Raw genomic sequence first — 21,231 nt, 5'->3', positions numbered from 1 at the left:
GAAATATTTTGATTGTATTTTATGTCTATTAAAATTTTTTTAAAGTATAAAGTTATAAGATCAACCAGAAAAAGATGTTTTGAGTTACCAAAATAGATTTGATGACTTAAACTTTTTAACTTGAAATTTCAAGGATATCTCACTTGTCGACTCTATATTAGACCAGAAAAAAATCTGTACATTATTAGTGACTTGGTGACCTTACTTATAACTTAGTTATCTTTTCAGCTAAATTTCACTTTAATTGATAATTTAGATGCAAAACAATATGCATAACATGATCTCATTTTCATATTAAGCAGTAAAATATTTCTATATGTATGCAAAAAGGAATCTGGACTGATATACATCAAACTGTTAATTGCAGTCATCTTACTTCAATTAGAGTATTTAGGGGACACAAAGGTACTAAGTTTGTGTTCTCTTAAAGGACCTGTATGATTCTGGATTTCCATCTTTAAAGGATGATAAAACTTTTTTTTTCCACTTCATATTAGGAATTATTAAAAAGATTTTTACACCTGTTTATATTGGATTATAACAAGATTTTATTTAGCTCAAGTCACATTCGGGAAGCTTTGTATGGAAATGCTACCTCTTTGCAAAGTGCCTTGAGATTGGCAGAGAAAAGATCCTGTCTTGGTGTAAACCTTCATTGTAATTGTCCTCCTTGGGTCAGCAGTGGTGTTAGTAGCTGTTTTTGTCAGTTAATACTGAAAATTTCCCTGCTAGAATTTATTGATTAAAAATATTATTTATTTAACTTTTTTGACAACTTTATTGAAATATATTTTGTGAACCATACAGTTCATCATTTAAAGTGTATAGTTTAGTGGTTTTGGCAATGTTCACAGATACGTGGAAACCATCATCACAGTCAGTCTTAAATTACCTCAAAAATTTTCATTACCTCAAAAAGAAATCCCATACCTTTTATCACCCCATGTCTCACCTTCACCCCGCCTCAAGCAATACACTAATCTACTTTCTGTTTCTATAGATTTCTCTATTCTGGACTTGAATAGGAGGGGAATCATATAGTATGTGGTCTTTTGTGACTGGCTTCTTTCTCTTAGCATAATGTTTTTAAGGTTCATCAATATTATAGCATGTATCAATATTTCATTTTTTGTTTTCTTTTTTATAAATTTATTTTATTTTATTTTTGGCTGCGTTGGGTCTTCATTGCTGCGCGCGGGCTTTCTCTAGTTGCGGTGAGCAGGGGCTACTCTTTATTGTGGTGCGCTGGCTTCTCATTGTGGTGGTTTCTCGTTGCGGAGCACGGGCTCTAGGCGCGTGGGCTTCAGTAGTTGTGGCACGCGGGCTCTAGAGCGCAGGCTCAGTAGTTGTGGCACACGGGCTTAGTTGCTCCGCGGCATGTGGGATCTTCCTGGACCAGGCTCGAACCCGAATGTTTCATTTCTTTTATGGCTGAGTAAATTCCAGTGCATGGGTATATCACATTGCTTATCCATTTGTTAGTTGATGGACATTTGGGTTGTTTTCACCTTTATTATGAATAATGCTGCTATAAACATTAGTGTACTGATTTTTTTGTGGACATACGTAATTTCTTACATGTTGATTAATGAATAAGCTAGCTGAAAATAAGCTCATTACTGATGAGTAAATACCTACTCTTAAAAATCTAGCTATTCAGGTTTGGATTTCTTTTTGGTGTTCTAAAATTGATTGCAGTGATGGTGGCACAAGTCTGTAAATATGCTAACATTTTTTGCCTTGTACACTTTAAATGGCCAAATTGTATGGTGTGTGAATTATATCTCAATAAAATTGTTATTAAAAAGAATACGGCTTCCCTGGTGGCGCAGTGGTTTGAGAGTCCGCCTGCCGATGCAGGGGACACGGGTTTGTGCCCCGGTCCGGGAAGATCCCACATGCCGCAGAGTGGCTGGGCCCGTGAGCCATGGCCGCTGAGCCTGCGTGTCGGGAGCCTGTGCTCCTCAACGGGAGAGGCCACAACAGTGTGAGGCCCGCGTACCGCCAAAAAAAAAAAAAGAATAAAAATTTGATCAGTAGAAGAAAAAATATTGGCCGTTGATAAGATTTTATATCAACAATTGTAGTGTACTTGGGAGAAAATTGCATTTTACAACTGCTTGTCAGTATAGCTTTTAGCTTTGTTACTCCTGTATTGAAGACTTGACCTGTTTATTATTTTTTTTATTAGAAAGTTAACCTATGCTCTGAAATGAAATTATTCCATTTTCCAGAGATAATTTGCTGTTAATAGTTTGCTATATATGCCTTCAGATTCTGTTTGTATGCATATATGCAACCTGTTATTTTTTCAATGGAAATGAAATTTTACGTATACTGTTTCATACCATGCTTTAAAACAAAATTTATTGAAGCACATTTTACATATCATAAAATCTACCCAATTTAAGTGTACAATTCGTTGATTTTTAGTAACTTTACCGAGTGGTGCAGCAATCATTAATTTTAGAACATGATCATCCTCCCAATAATTAGATCCCTCATGTCCATTGACAGTTAATGCTCTTTTCTACCCTCAGCTCTAGGTGGCCACTAATCCACTTTCTTTCTCTATAGATTTGCCTGTTCTGAACATTTCGTATAAATGGAATCATACAATATACGGTCTCTTGTGTCTGGCTTCTTTCAGTTAGTCAAGTTTTTATGAGGTTAATCCATAAAGTCATATGTGTCTGTTTTTTCCTGTTTATTGCTGATTTGTATTCCATTGTGTGGATCTACCTCATTTTGTTTCTCCATTCATCAGTTTGGGACATTTAGGTTGCTCCCAACATTAGATTATTTTTGGCTTATATGAATAATTACAACTTGCTCTTTTTCTCACTGACATTATGTGTATCTGGGCAGATTTAAGAAATTAATACTTAAAAATGTACTGCAATTTTTTTTTACTGCAGTTAAAAAACACTATATGTATTTCATTGTAGGATATACTATCATTTGTTTAACCAGTAATGTTAATGGCTGTTTCTGAGTTCTGTTTTTTCACAATTATAAACAGTACTGCAGTGCATATTTTTCCACATTTATCTTTGTATGTGTGTTTTTGTGGTATAGATTTCTAAAAGTGGAATTGCTGGATTAAAGGGTGTGCACATTTACAGTTTTAGTAAAATATTGAAGACCAGAAAACATCTTTAGCTATAATTCTTTTTGATAATAAAACTCTGTCATCAACTTACTTGTACATTTGTGTATTTTAGTTAGCCAAGAAAAAGCAAGTTCTGCTTGCTTGAGTTAACAGAATATGTTAAGAAAAAAATTTTTTTGTGTTGAAAATGATAAACTTGTGGTCACCAAAGGGGAAAGGTGTGTGTGTGGGGGGGATAAATTAGGAGTTTGGGATTAACATACACACACTACTATATATAAAATAGATAATCAACAGGGACCTACTGTATAGCCCAGAGAACTCTACTCAATATTCCGAAATAATCTATACAGGAAAAGAATCTGAAAAAGAATGGGTATAGTTATATGTATAATTGAACCACTTTTCTGTACACCTGAAACTAACACAACATTGTAAATCAACTATACCCCAATATAAAATAAAAATTAAATTAAAAAAAGAGAAAATGATAGGAACATATCCACTTCAAGGTCAAGGGTGATAAAATGGATATGTAATTCAGAAATTTTACTGTTATTTTACTTGTCTTTGAATTAGACTAAAAACATTGATGGCTATTAAAAAATTAATAGAACCTACATGGGGGTACTTTTAGTTAAAAAAACCTGGGTAATCGCACATGGTGACAGAAATATGAGTTAAGATTGCCAGTTTCAGGAGTGGTCTTCCCCATTTCCCCAGAATTTCCATTTTTTTTTCAGGTGAAGACACTGAAGCCACTTGTCTCCTACTGTATTTTTTGACATATGTATGTATTTTGACATATGTATGTATGTATGTATATGTGTGTATTTAATACACTGTCATCTCTTATGCAAAGCTGTAAAGTAAGTTTTTGACAAGGTGACAATAGGCCTGGGTTCTTGGTATTTGACTTTGAAGTTTTTTCTTTTTAAAGATACATGTATATTTGTGTGTGTGTGTGTGTGTGTATGTGTGTGTGTGTATGTGGAGAGAGAGAGCTATTTGAAGTATTGCAATTTTTTTTTAGTTTGTGCCAGAGAAAAAGTTAATGATCAATAAATGTTTGTGTTAATAGATTTATGAAATTAAGAAAACAGTGCCTAGAATCAGGCGTATTACATTTTTTAGAACTCAGTAAATGGATGAATACCCAAATAGGAAGAAATGACACATGGATTTGTAATCATGCAGCGTGTTTATGTGTAGTCGTTAGTGCCTCTTGAAGCAGACCTTTTCAGCTTCACATCCTCATTGGTATTTTTCCTTCTCTTTCCAAGTGAAGACCTGAGGGATGGAATAGCTAGTACTGTTTCCTAAGGTATATTATATTACTGTTACTGTAATAATATTGTTATATTGAATGGGAAAGAAATTAATAAATCTCATTTCCTCTCTTGGTAATTTCAAGTAATATGCTATTTGCATATCTGAACTTCCCAAATAAAGAGCTTACTTTTTGAGAACTTCTTAATAAGAACCTAGATTTCTGAATGTAATTTAACCATTGTTTTTTGGCTGTGGTTGCGCGGCTTGCGGGATCTTAGTTCTCCAACCAGGGATCCAGCCTGGGCCCCTTGCAGTGGAAACGTGGAGTCCTAACCACTGGACCGCCAGGGAATTCCCCCCCCCCCCCGCCCTTTTTTTTTAAACCTTTCCTTGATTGATTAATGTTTACAGTACTGTAACAGTGAAACAAAATGCTCAGGACCTTATTGCCCTAGTTACTAGATGATCTCCAAGTTTTCTTGTTTTCTTTTAAAAAGAGAGATGGTAAATATTATTTCTTCTAATAGTCTGTGTGCTTGTGTGAATAGCCCTTCAGTACCAGCTCATTTCTAATTTGAATATGCATGATGAATATGCATAATACACATTGGGAACCCAGGTAACCTGGCTTGTTAGAATTATGTGCAAATGAAGACTGGTAGTTGTCAGGGGAGAACTTTGGGGACTGAGAGCTCCAGGCTTTGGATTTTATAGTTTTAGATTTCAGATTTGTTTTTTTCAGGGTTCATGACTATGTTATGGGAGTTGGTGGATAGTTTGATTATTTGTAGTTTCTTTATTATATTCAAGTAATGGAATGGATCCCTTGGAGGATTCAGGCCCTTGATTATTTTGTCTATAAATTTACTAATCTGCATGAAGATGTTATTTTTGCTTGCTATAGACTAGTGTTAATGGTTATTTCAGAGAATATTATTTTGACTGGAATAAATTTGCATGAAAAACCCAGAGAAAGTAAATAACTAAAGTTAGATCACAGATTTTTTCTTTATTTTAAACATGAAAAATTGTAGAAGCCAAATGGATGTGTTTAGATTTATAGGAGACTGTAGTTTTATTTTATATTCTTTTTTTTTAAAATTTATTTATTTTTGGCTGTGTTGGGTCTTCGTTGCTGCGCGCGGACTTTCTCTAGTTGCGGCGAGCAGGGTCTACTCTTCGTTGCGGTGCACGGGCTTCTCATTGCAGTGGCTTCTCTCATTGTGGAGCACGGGCTCTAGGCGCACGGGCTTCAGTAGTTGCGGCATGCGGGCTCAGTAGTTGTGGCTCACGGGCTCTAGAGCACAGGCTCAGTAGTTGTGGCACACGAGCTTAGTTGCTCCGCGGCATGTGGGATCTTCCTGGACCCGGGATCGAACCCATGTCCCCTGCATTGGCAGGCGGATTCTCAACCACTGCGCCACCGGGGAAGCCCTATTTTATATTCTTGATAAATGGAAATGGATGTTCAAATGCTAGGGATATTATTTGTATTATTACAAATATGATGTTTTAATTCATTGTATGTATAACAGTCTAATTACTTGCTATATTAGCTGACAGGTTTATTAGGGATCACTTCAGCTTAGCGGGAAGTTCCTATAATATGTTTCCTGTTTTTGGTGGACTGTGGAAAATTAAGTTTCAGTTTGCATAACACTTGCTTACGGCATTGCTTTCTGTTTCCAACAAATATATTCAATTCTTCATTATTGTCACTGAAGAAAAATAAAAACTGCTAACTGCAAAAAGAGTTGTTGAGCTTAGTTTATAAATAGTCTTTCATTTCACGTATAAAATTGATATTTCTGATGTTTTCTGTGTTATGACTTGCTAATTTAGCTTTATATTGGATTAAATGGCATTAGGATTTTCTAGGGTTGTATAGTAGTCTAGTTGTGTTAATTTCCCATTAGTTGAGGACTAGCCAATAGACTGTTACTGCTCTTTTATTAAAATTTTATCTCCTTTCTCACATCTCAAGTTGTTTAAGTTTATTGAAAGACTTAGATTAGTGATTATAAAGTGTTTTGTGGTATTTAGTGCTTATGTGATTAGTAAATTCTGTCTTGACTCAGAAGTCAAGATTCAGTTATTTTAAAGTACAGACTCTGAGTTAAATAATCAGGAATCTCTCAATGCAGGTTAAAGGAATTGACATGGGATTTGGTAATGTATTTTAAAAGGTCCATGTTTATCTTTTCTAAATTATGCTGCATTTATTAAAAATTCAGATGAATTTCATTAATATATCTTTATGAGTGATTATAGAATGTATATGTGTGTATTGTGTGTATATGTGTATATAATATATTGTAAACTGTATCAAAGCATACAGTATTCCTTTGATACAGTTTAAAGTTATACAGTTAGAGCAACAATGGTTAAATTAAGGAAAAACAGCTCATTTGAGCATTAGAATTGCATGTTAGTTATTCTTAAGTCATTTTGATCTCTTTGTTAAACTAAAAATCTTTTTAAATTTTAGGGGGAAAAAAATAGTGGCTTTGATGTCCTTTACCATAATATGAAATATGGACAGATATCGACAAAAGAACTAGCAGATTTTGTAAGAGAAAGGTATGTATTTTTTAATAAGTCATTTAACAATTCATTATCAAGATAAATTTCAGAATATAAATAATTGAGAAAATTTTAGTTGGATTTAGATAAAAGTAATCAGTTACACTTTTAAAAAGTATACTATAGTTATACTTTAAAGTAGTGGTTCTCTGTCATCTACACACTGAGGACTAAATAGTGGCTGTCAGTGGTATTGATAAACTGATTTGCAAATCACTGCTTGAAAATATTATCTATATATTTTTCATTGAATATGCTAGCAAGGTGATACAGTAGAAAAACTGAGGAATTTTGTAGGATAAGATATTACCATTTCTCTAAACAAATATGTCGCTAAACAAACTTTTCAAATAATTTGAAAAGACTGTTTTCTGAACTTGTAGTTTAATTATGTATTATTATAACTTTTATATTTAAAAAGTCCTAAGTACATGTTTTTAAATTGTGCAAATTTAGAAACATAATTTTTTATTACTCTTAGAATACAATAGTCAATTACCAACTATTAAAATCAGTATAATTTTTTTTGAATTCTATTTTTTTTATACAGCAAGCTCTTATTAGTTATTATTTTATATATATTAGTGTATATATGTCAGTCCTAATCTCCCAATTCATTGCACCACCACCACCCTGCTTTCCCCCCTTGGTGTCCATATGTTTGTTCTCTACATCTGTGTCTCTGTTTCTGCCTTGCAAAGCAGTTCATCTGTACAGTTTTTTCTAGATTCCACATATATGCGTTAATATATGATAAAATCAGTATAATTTGATTTGATTAAGGCTATTTTGTGGCTGGACCCACTTGGTAATTTTTATGTGAACACATTTAAAATCTTTACGTTGCTAACATAGGGATACTTTGCCTTTAGATACAGTACTTCATTCATTTATTTTTTCAATATATATCCCATGTCTGCTGTGTGCCAGGCACTTGTCTGGATTTTGGGGTTAAAGAGGCAGCTTCTGCTTCATGGAGTTTGTCAGCTGGTAGGAATTGGGGAACAAACTATTCCATGTTTAGACAAATCCTCTTTGACTTCCATCTTTCTACTGGAGTTAAAAGGGGGACCATAAAGCCCTAAGTGCTATGGATAAAGTTGTCCCTCACTGGCTCACTTTTCATCACTAGCCAATAGTAAAAGTAAAAGGAGAGACTCTAGTACTCTGCATCTCCCGGCACATCCCCTAGCCTCCTTCTCCCCCAATACTTACATCACTACTATAATTATCTACCTTGAGACCAACAGAGCAGTGGTAATTATGCTTTTTAGCCCTATTTATGTCAGTTAAGAAGTCCAGGACTCCTGGGTCATCCCTTCTTTGCTCAGAATCTGACCCCTTAATGATTCTGTGGGCAGTGAGACACCTCCTTTCACTCCCCCTTCCCTACTTTATTTTTCTTCATAGCACTTAACAACCACCAGATACAAGTGATATTTTACTTATTTATTTGTCTGTCTGTTTCTCCCCACTAGACTGTAAACCCCACAAGGTCAGGGATTTTCTTTTTTTGTCTTTTTTGCTTATTGTTCATTCTCCTGCACTTAGGATAGAGCTCAGCCCTTAGAAGGCCCTCAGTAAAGATTTTTTGATAGAATGAATTTCTAACATCACTGTCCTGATCCAAGCTATCATTGTTGCCTGGACTGCAGCAGTAGCACCTAACTGGCCTATCTACATTCATTCTTGTTTTCCTGCAACTTATTCTCTGTACTGTAATTGGAGTGTTTTTTGTTTTCTTCAAACTACAGATCAGTTTGTTACTCCTTGTTTAAACCATTTCAGAAGCTTCCTATTGCTCTTAAGACAGAACTGTGTGGTCTGATCCCAAATTGCCTTTCAAGCTTTAGCTCACACTAGACTCCTCTTTATTCAGACTCCTTTTTCCTCTCCAGAGACATTGGCTATTTTATTGGCAGGCTTTTTTTCAGTCCAGATTTTGTACATGCTTAGTCCTTGTTTGTACATGCTGACCTTACGAGGTCAGCAGTGTGCTCACTTTTCCACGGATGCCTTTGCTAATCTCTCTGACTAGGTCAAAATCACTTATTGTAATCTCTCTCAACATCATATATCTCTTTGTAGTATTTATAAAATGTTGTAATACTCATTTTTGTTATTTGTTATTGTTTCTGTTCCTTATAGAGGAACAGTATACAAAATTCTGTTGTATCCAGTGCCTAGCACAGAGCCTGGCACAATCGGATACTCATATTTCTTGAAGGAGTGAATGATAAAGAAAGGAAGAAAAGATAGACATAAGCATATGCTATGCACTAAGGACTTTGCATACATTATCTCATTTAACTGTCAAAACTCTAAGTCCTATTTTATAGATAAGAAAATTGGGACCCAGAAATGTTAAATAACTTCTTAACTTAGTCATTCAGACTTTCTTTCTCTCATATCCTCATCCTCTTCTCCCCACTTCCATGCTCCCTTCATTTCTCCTCCCTTTCTCCTTTGCTCCTTTCTTTCTTCCCTCCCTACAGCTTTATTGAGGTATAATTGACACACAATATGCTGCACATATTTAAAGTGTACATTTTCATACATTTTGACATATGCATGCACTCATGACCATCACCACAATCAAGATAGTGAACATATTCATCTCTCCTTTGTAATACCTTCCTTCTGTTCCCCCCCCCATCCATAAGCAACTACTCATCTGCTTTCGACACTTTGGTTAGTTTGCATTTTCTAGAATTTTATGTAAATAGAGTCATATAGGATATACTTGGTTGTCCAGTGCTTTCACTCAGTATAATTATTTTGAGATTGGTCCATGTTGTTGCATGTATCAGTAATTCATTCTTTTTTGTTATTGAGTAATATTCCATTTATGGATATATTGTAATTTATCTGAAGGAAGTTAGTTGTATCTGTTTTTTGAACTTTGTAATGAGTGTATCAATTTAATCATAGAGTAGATATTTTTTCTGACTCCTGTTACTCAGCACTTTTGTGAGATTCGTGTTGAATTTAGTATAATTTACTTACAATGCTGTTTAATATTAAATTATGTAAATTTACTAAATGTATTTATCTACTATTGTTGACAGACATTTGGGATGTTACCAGTTTTTTTACTGTTACAAGTAATACTGCTTTGAATATTCTTGCACACGTGTCTCAGTATACACATATTTAGATTAGTGATTTACCCTGGAGTAGAATTGCCAGGTCTTAGAGCATGTGTATGTTCAACTCTAGTAGTTAATGCCAAAGAATTTTCCAAGGTGGTTGTACCAGTTTACACCAGCAGCAGCCTTGTTGGAGGGTTCCAGTTGCTGCATGTCCTCATCAACACTTGGTTTTGTCTGTCCTTTAATTTGAGCCATTCTGTTAAGTAGTACTCTCTCATTGTGGTTTTAATTTGTGTTTCCCTGATGAATAATGAGATTGAACATCCTTTCATATTGCATCTTTTCTTTTATGGCCATTTGCGTCTTTTCTTTGCATCTTTCCTTTTTGCATCTTTTCTTTTATGAAAAGATGGCCATTTGCATCTTTTCTTTTATGAAGTATCTCTTCATCTTTTGCCTATTTTTCTGGTTTTTTTCTTCCTTTAAAAAATAGGTTGAAGGAATTCTTTATATATTCTAGATAAAAGCAGTTTGTAAGTTATGTGTTGCAAATTTATGTAAATGAGTTTGAGTTTTATATGTCGTCTAGCAGCCTGGTGATTCTTGTTTATTCTGTTAATTTTATTTATCTGTACATTCTTTTGGATTTTCTGTGTGTGTAATCATCTTGTGAAAATGACAGTTTAATCTCTCCCTTTTTAATACCCTTTTATACCTTTTATTTCTTTTTCTTATTGCCCTGGCAAATACCTCCAGTGTAATGCTGAATAGAAATGGTGATGATAGGCATCCTTATCTTGTTCCCAGTCTCACATTTCACTCTTAAATATTTATTCTAGTTTTTTTCCCTGCTATTTATCAGATTATGGAAATTCTACATACTATTTTGGTAAGGCTTTTGTTTTCCTTTCTAAAAAAATCATGAATGGATGTTTTCTTTCTTTTGTTTTCTTTTGTTAGTCTGAATTACGTTGAATTTTGAATGTTAAACTAACTTCCCTTTCCTGGTATAAACCAAACTTTGTGGAGATGTATTATTGTTTTTATACATTAGTAGAACAGTTTGCTACTATTTTATTTCTTATGTTTGCATCTGTATTTATCAGTGAGATTGGCCTGAAAATTTCCTTTCTCTAAATATCCTTCTTACGTTTTACTAATCAAGGTTTGTTGGCTTCATTAAAAGGGGTTGGGGAGTATACCCTATTTTTGTATTCTCTGGAAAAATTTGTGGGAGATTACAGTTTCTTCCTTATGTGTTTTATAGAATTTGCTGGTAAATCCATCTGGGCTTGAAACTGTCTTTGTAGGAAGGTTTTAAATCACATATTTAATTTTTTAAATAGTTACAGGACTATTCAGATATTGCAGCTCTTCTGTGAGTTTGATAAGTTATATTTTAAGGAGTTTTCCTATCTCATGTAAATTTTCAAATTTATTGCCAAAAAGTTATTCTTAATATTCTTCAATGAAGTTTTAAAAATGTCTACAGGATCTGTACTGACATCCCACTTTATTCCTGATATTGGTTATTTGTGCCTTCTCCCTTTTTTCATGATCAGTCTCATTTGATGTTTGTTTGTTTGTTTTTTTTGGTACGTGGGCCTCTCACTGTTGTGGCCTCTCCCGTTGCGGAGCACAGGCTCAGGACGCGCAGGCTCAGTGGCCATGGCTCACGGGTCCAGCCGCTCTGCGGTATGTGGGATCTTCCCGGACCGGGGCACGAACCCGTGTCCCCTGCATTGGCAGGCGGACTTTCAACCACTGCGCCACCAGGGAAGCCCTGTTGTTTTTAATAGTGTGTACAAAGAACCAATTATGGACTTTGTCTCTTTTTATATATTTATATTCTGTTTCATTAACTTCTTTATTTCCTTCAACTTTGTGTTCAGTTTTCTGTTCTTTAAATTTGGGGGGATGGATGCTTAACTTAATGATTTTCAACTTTTTTTCTTTTCTGACATACTCATTTAACTCTATAAATTTCTCTCAAGCATAGCTTTTGTTCTACTCCACTAGTTTTGAGACATAGGATTTTCATTATACTTTGTTTAAATTTTTAAAGTTTCATTGTGTTTTCTTTCTTGCCTCTGTGGGTTATTTAGAAGTGCATTTCTTAATTTCGAAATATGTGTTGATTTGTAAAGGTATATTCTTCCTGTTGATTTCAAGCTTAATTACATTGTGATTAGAGAACATACCTGTATGATTTCAATGTTTGGAAATTTGTTGACACTTGGTTTATGGACCAGGGTAGAGTCAGTTTACTAAATATCTCTATGTACCTGAAAATATTTTGTATCTGTTGGGTATTGAGTTCTATATGTATTTATTATGGTAAGTTTGTGAATTCTGTTGTTTAATTCTAATATATCCTCACTGGTTTTTGTTTTTTAATCCTCATTTTATCAGTTCCTGAAAGAGCTGTTTTGAAAATCTTTCATATTGATTGTGAATGTTCATCCATGTAGTACTGCCAATTTTTGCTTTATATATTTGGGGCCATGTTAGTAGATGGATAGAAATTTAGAACTATGACATCTTCAGGTGATTTGAACTTTTTTTCTTTCATTCATTATGCAGTGTCCTTTTATGTCTCTAGCAGTGTTTTTGCCTTGAAGTCTTCTTTGTTGTTATTAAAGTGTCATCTGTTTGCTTTTGGTTAGTGTTTGCATTTTTTTCCTTAGCTGTGTTTTTGTGGTGTAGATATGTTTCTCTCTTGTTTTTAAAGCCATTTTCAAAATCTATATTGTTTAACTGGAGCATTTAGTCCTTTACATACAGTATATTTGCAGATATATTTGGGTTCAAATTCGTTGTGTCAGAGGTTGTCAAACTTTTTGTGTAAAGCCTTTGTGTGTGGTCTGGTCTCTGTTGCAACTATTCAGCTCTGTTCTTTTAGTACAAAAGCAGCTGTAACCAACACGTAAATAAATGAGCATGGATGTATTCTAATCTTTATTTATGAAGACAAACAATTGGCTAGATTTGCTGACGGTGCTGCAGTTTGCTAACCCCTTTAGTATTTTTTTTCTATTTATCCTACTTGTTTTATATTTTGTCCTCCTCTTTCTTGCCTTTTGGCCTTAAAAAATTTTCTTTTATTCTATTAATTTTTTTTCTTCTATCACCTTAGAAGTAACAGCCTCATTCTTTTAGTAGTTATCCTAGAGATTATAACATATTTCCTTGATGTATTAATTTCTAATAATAATTGGTACTTTTATCATCTTCCTGAAAATGCAGGAACCTGAGAACACTACCACCTCCTGACTTACATGCTTTATATGCCATTTGTGTGTGTGTGTGTTTAACTTTTTACTCTGGAAATTAAAAGTTTTCTATTTTTAAAACACTTTTTATTGTGGAAATTACACATATATGCCATTTTTGTTGTGTGTTTCTTTAGCTTTTTATTTGAAAAATTTCAAACTTAGCCAAAAAAATAGAGAAAGTATTACAAACCACTAAGTAATGAACTATAATATAGTTTCAACAGTTTTTAGTATTTTGACAGTCTTGTTTGAAACAGTTCCCTGACATCAAATTATTGCATCCATAGATACTTATGTATGTGTTTTTTTTTTTTTTTTTAAATGTGCAGCTTGATCCTATGGACAGGTCTGTAGGCCAGAGTTTTTTTTTTTTCTTTTTCTTTTTTGGCTGTGTTGGGTCTTCGTTGCTGCACGTGGGCTTTCTCTAGTTGCGGCAAATGGGGGCTACTCTTCATTGCAGTGCGTGGGCTTCTCTTGTTGTGGAGCACGGGCTCTAGGTGCATGGGCTTCGGTAGTTGCAGCACGTGGGTTCAGTAGTCGTGGCTCGGCTCTAGACCACAGGCTCAGTAGTTGTGGCACACGGGCTTCGTTGCTCCACGCCATGTGGAATCCTCCCAGACCAGGGATCAAACCCGTGTCCCCTGCATTGGCAGGTGGATTCTTAACCATTGCGCCACTAGGGAAGTCCCTATGTATGTATTTCTAACAGCTAATGACTTAGAAGACGATAATATTACCCATCTAACAAAATTAATGGTAATCAAAAAATATTTTTAGTATCTAACCTAGTTGATCTTTTTTTAAAATTAATTTTTTTTGGCTGCGTTGGATGTTCATTGCTCTGCGTGGGCTTTCTCTAGTTGTGGTGAGCGGAGTCTACTCTTTGTTGCGGTGTGCAGGCTTCTCACTGCAGTGGCTTCTCTTGTTGCAGAGCACGTGCTCTAGGTACACAGGCTTCAGTGGCACGCAGGCTCAGTAGTTGTGGCTTGTGGGCTCTAGAGCACAGGTTCAGTAGTTGTGGCGCAAGGGCTTAGTTGCTCCGCGGTATGTTGAATCTTCCCGAAGCAGGGATCAAACCCATGTCCCCTGCACTGGCAGGCGGGTTCTTAACCACTGTGCCACCAGGCAAGTCCTTATATAGTTATTTTTTAGATTTATTAAAATTATTTACTTTTTCTCTGATATTTTGTCCTGGATCATTTTTCTTCTCTTTAAAAAACTTCTTTTAATATTCCTTAATGTGGATTTTCTGGTGATGAATTCTCAATTTTTGTTAGTCTGATCATATCTTTAATTTATCTTTATTTTAAAAACTTTTTATTATGGACACTTTCAAACATATATAAAACTTACTCAGAAGTTAGGAACTTAATATAATGAACTTCCATGTTGCAATCACTGAGCTTCAACATTGTCAAATCATGGCCAGCTTGTTCCATCCATTCCATACCACTACTCTTTCTCTTTTAATCATTTTTTTAAAAATTTATTTATTTTATTTATTTTTGGCTGCGTTGGGTCTTCATTGCCGCGCACGGGCTTTCTCTAGTTATGGCAAGCGGGGGCTACTCTTCGTTGCGGCGCGCGGGCTTCTCATTGCAGTGGCTTCTCTTGTTGTGGAGCATGGGCTCTAGGTGCGCAGACTTCAGCAGTTGGCGGTGCATAGGCTCAGTAGTTGTGGCTTGCAGGCTCTGGAGCGCAGGCTCGGTAGTTGTGGCACATGGGCTTAGTTTCTCTGTGGCATGTGGGATCTTCCCGGACCAGGGCTCGAACCCGTGTCCCCTGCATTGGCAGGCGGATTCTTAACCACTGCGCCACCAGGGAAGTCCCATACCACTACTCTTGAATAGTTATAAAGTGGATCTCAGATTCAGAAACATTGCATTTCATCCATTAGCATTTCATTTGTGTCTGTGAAAGATAAGGGCTGTTTAAAAAACATAGCTGCAGTATGTTACCTTATCTAAAAATGTAGTATTAATTCCTAATATCACCAGATATCCAGTCAGTGCTCACTTTTTCTCAATTGCCATATACACACGATACACATAATTGATTTCCTCTAATCAAGAGCCCAGCAAGAGTTATACACTATGTTTGATGGATGTGATTTTTGAGTCTCTTAATCTGTAGTTCTCCTCACTCCTTCCTTCCTTTATTTTTTTGTTTAAGAAACCAAATTATTTGTTCTATAGAGGGTCCCAAATCCTGGAACATGCTAATTGCATATTCATAGTTTTATTTAACATTTTCCTTTACTCCTATATTTCTTATAAATTTTTATTTGAATGTAGTAACTAGATCAAATTCAGTTCAATATTTTGACAAGAATACTTCATCAGCGATGGTGTGTACTTTCATCAGAGGCGTATAGTATCTGGTTATATCTCTTTTGTGATGTTAGTAGCCATTGACACTCATCACCTAGATCTGTTATTTTATTAGGGGTTTACTTTCATTTATATTTTTGCTGGGTATGGAATTCTAGTTGGTAGGTTTCTTTTAAAGTCATTTTTTTGGAGCAGTTTTAGGTTTACGACAAAATTGAGAGGAAAGTACAGAGATTTTCCATATGTCCCCTGCCCCCAGACACGCATAGCCTCCCCCATTATCAACATTACTCACCAGAATGGTACCTTTTTTTTTTTTAACCAAGGATGAACCTGCATTGATACATCCTAATCACCCAAAATCCATCGTTTACCTTGGGGTTCACTCTTGGTGTTATACATTCTATGGGTTGGTCAAATGTATGATGACATATATCCATCATTATAATATTTTGCAGAGTATTTTCACAGCCCTAGAATCGTCTGTGCTCTGTTTTTATGTCTCCATAGTTTTGCCTTTTCCAGAATGTCATATGTAGTTGATCCTTAAATAGCACAGGGGTTAGGGGTGCCAACCCTCTATGCAGTCGAATATCTGTATATAACTTTACAGTGGGCACTTCATATCTGCTGTTCTGTATCCGTGGATTCAACCAACTGTGGACCATTTAGTACTGTAGTATGTATTTGTTGAAAAAAAATCTGTGTATAAGTGGACTCGCACAGTTCAAACCCATGTTGTTCAAAGGTCAGCCTTAGTTGGAATCATACAGTATGTAATAGCATTTTCAGGTTGGTTTCTTTCACTTAGTAATATGCTGAATAATATTCTGTTGTCTGGATATGAATTATTTATCCATCATCTATCCATTCATCTACTGAAGGACATCTTGGTTGCTTTTGAGTTTTGGCAGTTATGAATAAAGCTGCTATAAACATACTTGTGCGTGTTTTTGTGTGAACATAAGTTTTCAACTCCTCTGAGTATATAGGAAAGAACACAATTCCTAGATTGTAGTTTACGAATAAGTTTAGTTTTGTAAGAAACTGCGAAACAGTCTTCCAAAGTGGCTTCCAAAATATCACTTTGCATTCTCACCAGCAATGAATGAGAATTTCTGTTGGTCCACATCCTTGCTGGTATTTGGTGTTGTCAGTGTTCCACACTTTGGCCATTCTAATAGGTATGTAGTGGTATCTTGTTTTAATTTACATTTCCCTGATGACATATGATGTGGAGCATCTTTTCATATGCTTATCTGTCATTGGTATATTGTCTTTGGTGAGGTGTCAAAGTTTTGGGCCCATTTTTTGTTTGTTTGTTTTTTTGCGGTACGCGGGCCTCTCAGTGTTGTGGCCTCTCCCGTTGTGGAGCACAGGCTCCGGATGCGCAGGCTCCGTGGCCATGGCTCACGGGCCCAGCCGCTCTGCGGCATGTGGGATCTTCCCGGACCGGGGTGCGAACCCTTGTCCCCTGCATCGGCAGGCGAATTCTCAACCACTGTGCCACCAGGGAAGCCCTGGCCCATTTTTTTTTTTTTTTTTTTTAAAGAAGATGTTGGGGGTAGGAGTTTATTAATTTATTTTATTTATTTTTGCAGTGTTGGGTCTTCGTTTCTGTGCGAGGGCTTTCCCTAGTTGTGGCAAGCCGGGGCCACTCTTCATCGCGGTGTGCGGGCCTCTCACTATTGCCGCCTCTCTTGTTGCGGAGCACAGGCTCCAGACGCACAGGCTCAGTAGTTGTGGCTCACGGGCCTAGTTGCTCTGCGGCATGTGGGATCCTCCCAGACCAGGGCTCGAACCTGTGTCCCCTGCATTAGCAGGCAGATTCTCAACCACTGCGCCACCAGGGAAGCCCCCTGGCCCATTTTTTAATCAGGTTGTTTGTTTTCTTATTGTTGAGTTTTAAGAGTTCTGTGTGTATTTGAGATAACATTTCTTTTTCTCTTTTGTCTTTTGCAAATAATTTCTCCCAGTCTGTGGCTTGTCCTCTTATTTTCTTGACATCATCTTTCACAGAGCAGTTTTTAATTTTAATGAAGTCCAGCTTATCAATGAGTTCTTTCATAGGCCATGTCTATAGTGTTCTATCTAAAAAGACATTGCCATACCCAAGGTCATGTAAGTTTTCTCCTATGTTATTTTAAAGGAGTTTTATAGTTTTGCATTTTACTAGATTAAAAAAAAATTCTTTGAAGACCATTGCATTATCTACTGTTGAGACGTTAGCTATCAGGCTAATTATTGTTCCTTTGAAGGTAACATCTGATGGTGGGAAAGGTTTAGCTGCTTTTAAGCTTTTCCTTTTGTCTTTGACTTTCAGCAGTTTTACTATGATGTGACTAGATGTACATACCTCTTTATTTATCCTCTTAGGGTTTGTTGGGCTACTTGAACCTGTGGTTTGATATCTGTGGTCAGTTTTGGAAAATCCTCTGTCATTATCTCTGCAAATATATATTTCTTCTGACCCATTCTTACTTTCTTTACACATATGTTAGACCTTTTTGCTCTGTCCTTTGTCTTTTATTTCTCTTCTCTGTTTTCCATTCTTTTGTTTCACTGAGCTTTTTCCCTTTTTTTAATTAATTTTTATTGGAGTATAGTTGATTTACCATGTTATGTTAGTTTATGTTTCACTGAGCTTTAATCCAGAATCCAGATCTTCTCACCTCTCTCTACTTTACGTTTCACTACAGTTTATTGAATCTATAGTTAAACTGCATCCATTGAGATACTAATTTTGGTTATTGTATTTTTCAGATATAGAATTTATATTTTTTTCAAATTTGCTGTGCTTTCCCCCACTTTTGAAAAATGGTTTTTAGCTCTCTAGTGAAATTCTTGATTTAATCGACTGGCTCCTTGATCATAATGCATAAACTCATAAAGTCTAAGTTTTAGAATCTTAGCGTGTGGAACATTGTTAAATTTGCTTCCGCTGGTGGTTCATCTTGTCTTGTTTCCTTATGTACCTGGTGGTTGTATGAATGTATATAAGACAACCATGCAGGATCCAATATCAGTTTGAAAAGATAATGTTTGCAGTCCCTTTGAGAGCTTGCCTACTTACGGTTCATCCTTAACTCCTTATATCCTTACTCTTTGAGTCTCAGTTTAAAGGGTATGGGATTTTCCATGCTTCCCACCTTTGGCAAGTCTGAAGCTAGTTTTGTCTCCTTTACCTTGTGAGGCTTTGCTCCGGTTCTCAGGATCAGCTGCCGCTTGTAGATGCCCCAGGGGAAAAGCTGCCCTACCTCTCTGTCTCTCTTCTCTGGATAGCCTTCTCTTGGGTCTTGGCCTGCTGATTCTTAACTGCTTCTTTAGTTCTCTGATGCCTTTTAGGCACACCCACCACCTCTCCAGCTTTTTCTCATTGGAAGGTTTTTGGATCAATTTACTAGTACTGGAAATGAACCATTTTTTCCTTGCTGTTAAACTTATTCATTGAGATACTATTTCTGTATTAACTTTCTAAAAAGTATCAAAGTACTACCCTTGTAATATAGTATATTAAAAAGACACCCGGAAGTTTAAAGGAGCAGAAAAATATCACAGTGCCGTCAGTGAGAGGCAGTTACTGTTAATAGTTGCTTTTTGTTAAAGAGCTACCTTTTGTGGGGTTGGGGAAGAGTCTGGAGATAAGCTTAGTTTGGGTATTCTGAGCTTGAGATGATTCAGATGTCTAGCTAGAGTTATGCTTGAGGCATTTAGATACTAAACAGATGATTTGCTTCAAGAGCAGGGTGGAGATCTGGATTTGTTGATCTCTGAATGTTAGTTGAAGCTATCAAAGTAACTGGAAGGCAGTGGTGGTTGTAGACTGTTTCTTTGTTAAGGGTAGCACAGATTGAGAAGGGACAGGGTAATTATGGGTGAGGTAAGATAGAACTTAATTTTTGTAGTGTTATGAAGGCCAAGACAACGTCATAGTTTTCATTTGTAAGTTACGTGCCTATAGGAAAATTTTTTTCTATTCTATATTTAATGGTTTAATTTTTTTAGCCTAAAATTCTGTATGCTGAATAGCAGCTATATAAAGCACAGTATCCTAGTGTGAAATACTTGTTAGTGTTTTAGATCTAATCACAGACTAGATTAAGTACTGAAGTCCAGGATCTCAGACTTGCTAATAATTCATACTTAGTTTTGTGCAAATGACTGTCCTCAATCTCTTGTTCCATTAAATGTGCATAATAATGAATTCACAATGTTAAAGAATAATAAAACTATATTAAGTACACCAAGGAAATATTAAACACAAATGACTTTCATACTGAATCAGTTTGTATATAGAGAGAATGCAAGAAACAGTACTTTTGTACTTCCTGTTCTGATAACCATTGATACTAAAGGTAAGAAGAGGAGTGACTTCACTAAAGTTTTTTTGGTGGTATATCAATACATTATTTTAGTTCTATACCAGACTAGTTCTTTAAGTAGATGTGCACAAAGGCCATTTAAAGATAAGCTAGAAATTCATGACCACATACCTACTTATTTTTAACATATACTTTGAGTTATCTTTTTGTTTCTACAGTTGTGACTGTATTTTAATAATTTTGCTATGTGTTTGGTCATTAAACAAGAGCTATTATAATATGGAAATTTGATTTAACAGAGCTACAATAGAAGAGGCGTACTCCAGGTCAATGACAAAACTAGCAAAATCTGCAAGCAATTATTCACAACTTGGGTGAGTTAATTTCTTTGAAGAACTCTTTCAGTGTTGATTTAGGCAAAGTTTATGGGAATAGTAGGTTCTCACTAAGGATAAAATGGTTCATAAATATAATAGTATGTAATGTGTTTATTCAAAATGCGTCTATATGTGAATATATTCTCGACTTGATAGAAAGTATAATTGAATTTGCTGAATCAGTTAACACAAAGTAAATGAAACTTACTTTTTTCTCTTTGTTAAACTACAAAATACAACTTCATTCTTCCTTCTTTTTTCCATATCTCTCCTCACTTTTCTGGCAGCCTCCTGTTTCTAACTCCTCCATGTAGACTTGCCTCTTCTAAAACATAATTTCTTCTTTATTGACCACAGTAGAAGGGCCAGAAAGTAACTGGAATAACAGAACCTAGCTTTAACCAATTGACCATGTTTTGTTGTTTTTCTTTTTAATAAATAATTTATTTTTCTCTCATATACTCATTCTTTTAGGTGTCCAGTATGATTGATACTTTAGAAATATTTATTTATTATTTTTAAAAACTTTTTATTGGAGTAGAGTTGATTTACAATGTTGTATTAGTTTCAGGTGTACAGCAAAGTGAGTCAGTTATACATATACAAATATCCACTCTTTTTTTAGATTCTTTTCCCAAGTAGGCCATTACAGCGTATTGAGCAGAGTTTCCTGTGCTATACAATAGGTTCTTATTAGTTATCTATTTTAGATATACTAGTATGTATACGTCAACCCCAATCTCCCAGTTCTCCCCCCTCACCCCATCCCTTGGTAACCATAAGTTTGTTTTCTACATCTGTAACTCTACTTCTGTTTTTGTTTTTTTTAAGATTCTTTTCCCATGTAGGCCATTACGAAGTAGTGAGT

General features: G+C 35.5%; 1 protein-coding gene across 1 annotated transcript in view; it reads left to right on the top strand.

The window, feature by feature from the left end:
* Positions 1-21,231, top strand: part of FCHO2 (FCH and mu domain containing endocytic adaptor 2) — a 116,011-nt gene that overhangs the window by 8,777 nt on the left and 86,003 nt on the right. Inside the window, exons 2-3 of the mRNA XM_060007181.2 lie at positions 6,873-6,964; positions 20,286-20,360. Coding sequence (XP_059863164.2) covers positions 6,873-6,964; positions 20,286-20,360 — 167 coding nt within the window. The remainder of the gene's footprint in view (positions 1-6,872; positions 6,965-20,285; positions 20,361-21,231) is intronic.

Source organism: Delphinus delphis, chromosome 3 (assembly GCF_949987515.2).
Source record: "Delphinus delphis chromosome 3, mDelDel1.2, whole genome shotgun sequence".
NCBI classification, from domain to species: Eukaryota; Metazoa; Chordata; class Mammalia; order Artiodactyla; family Delphinidae; genus Delphinus; species Delphinus delphis.
This window is presented reverse-complemented; position numbering and strand designations above follow the sequence as displayed.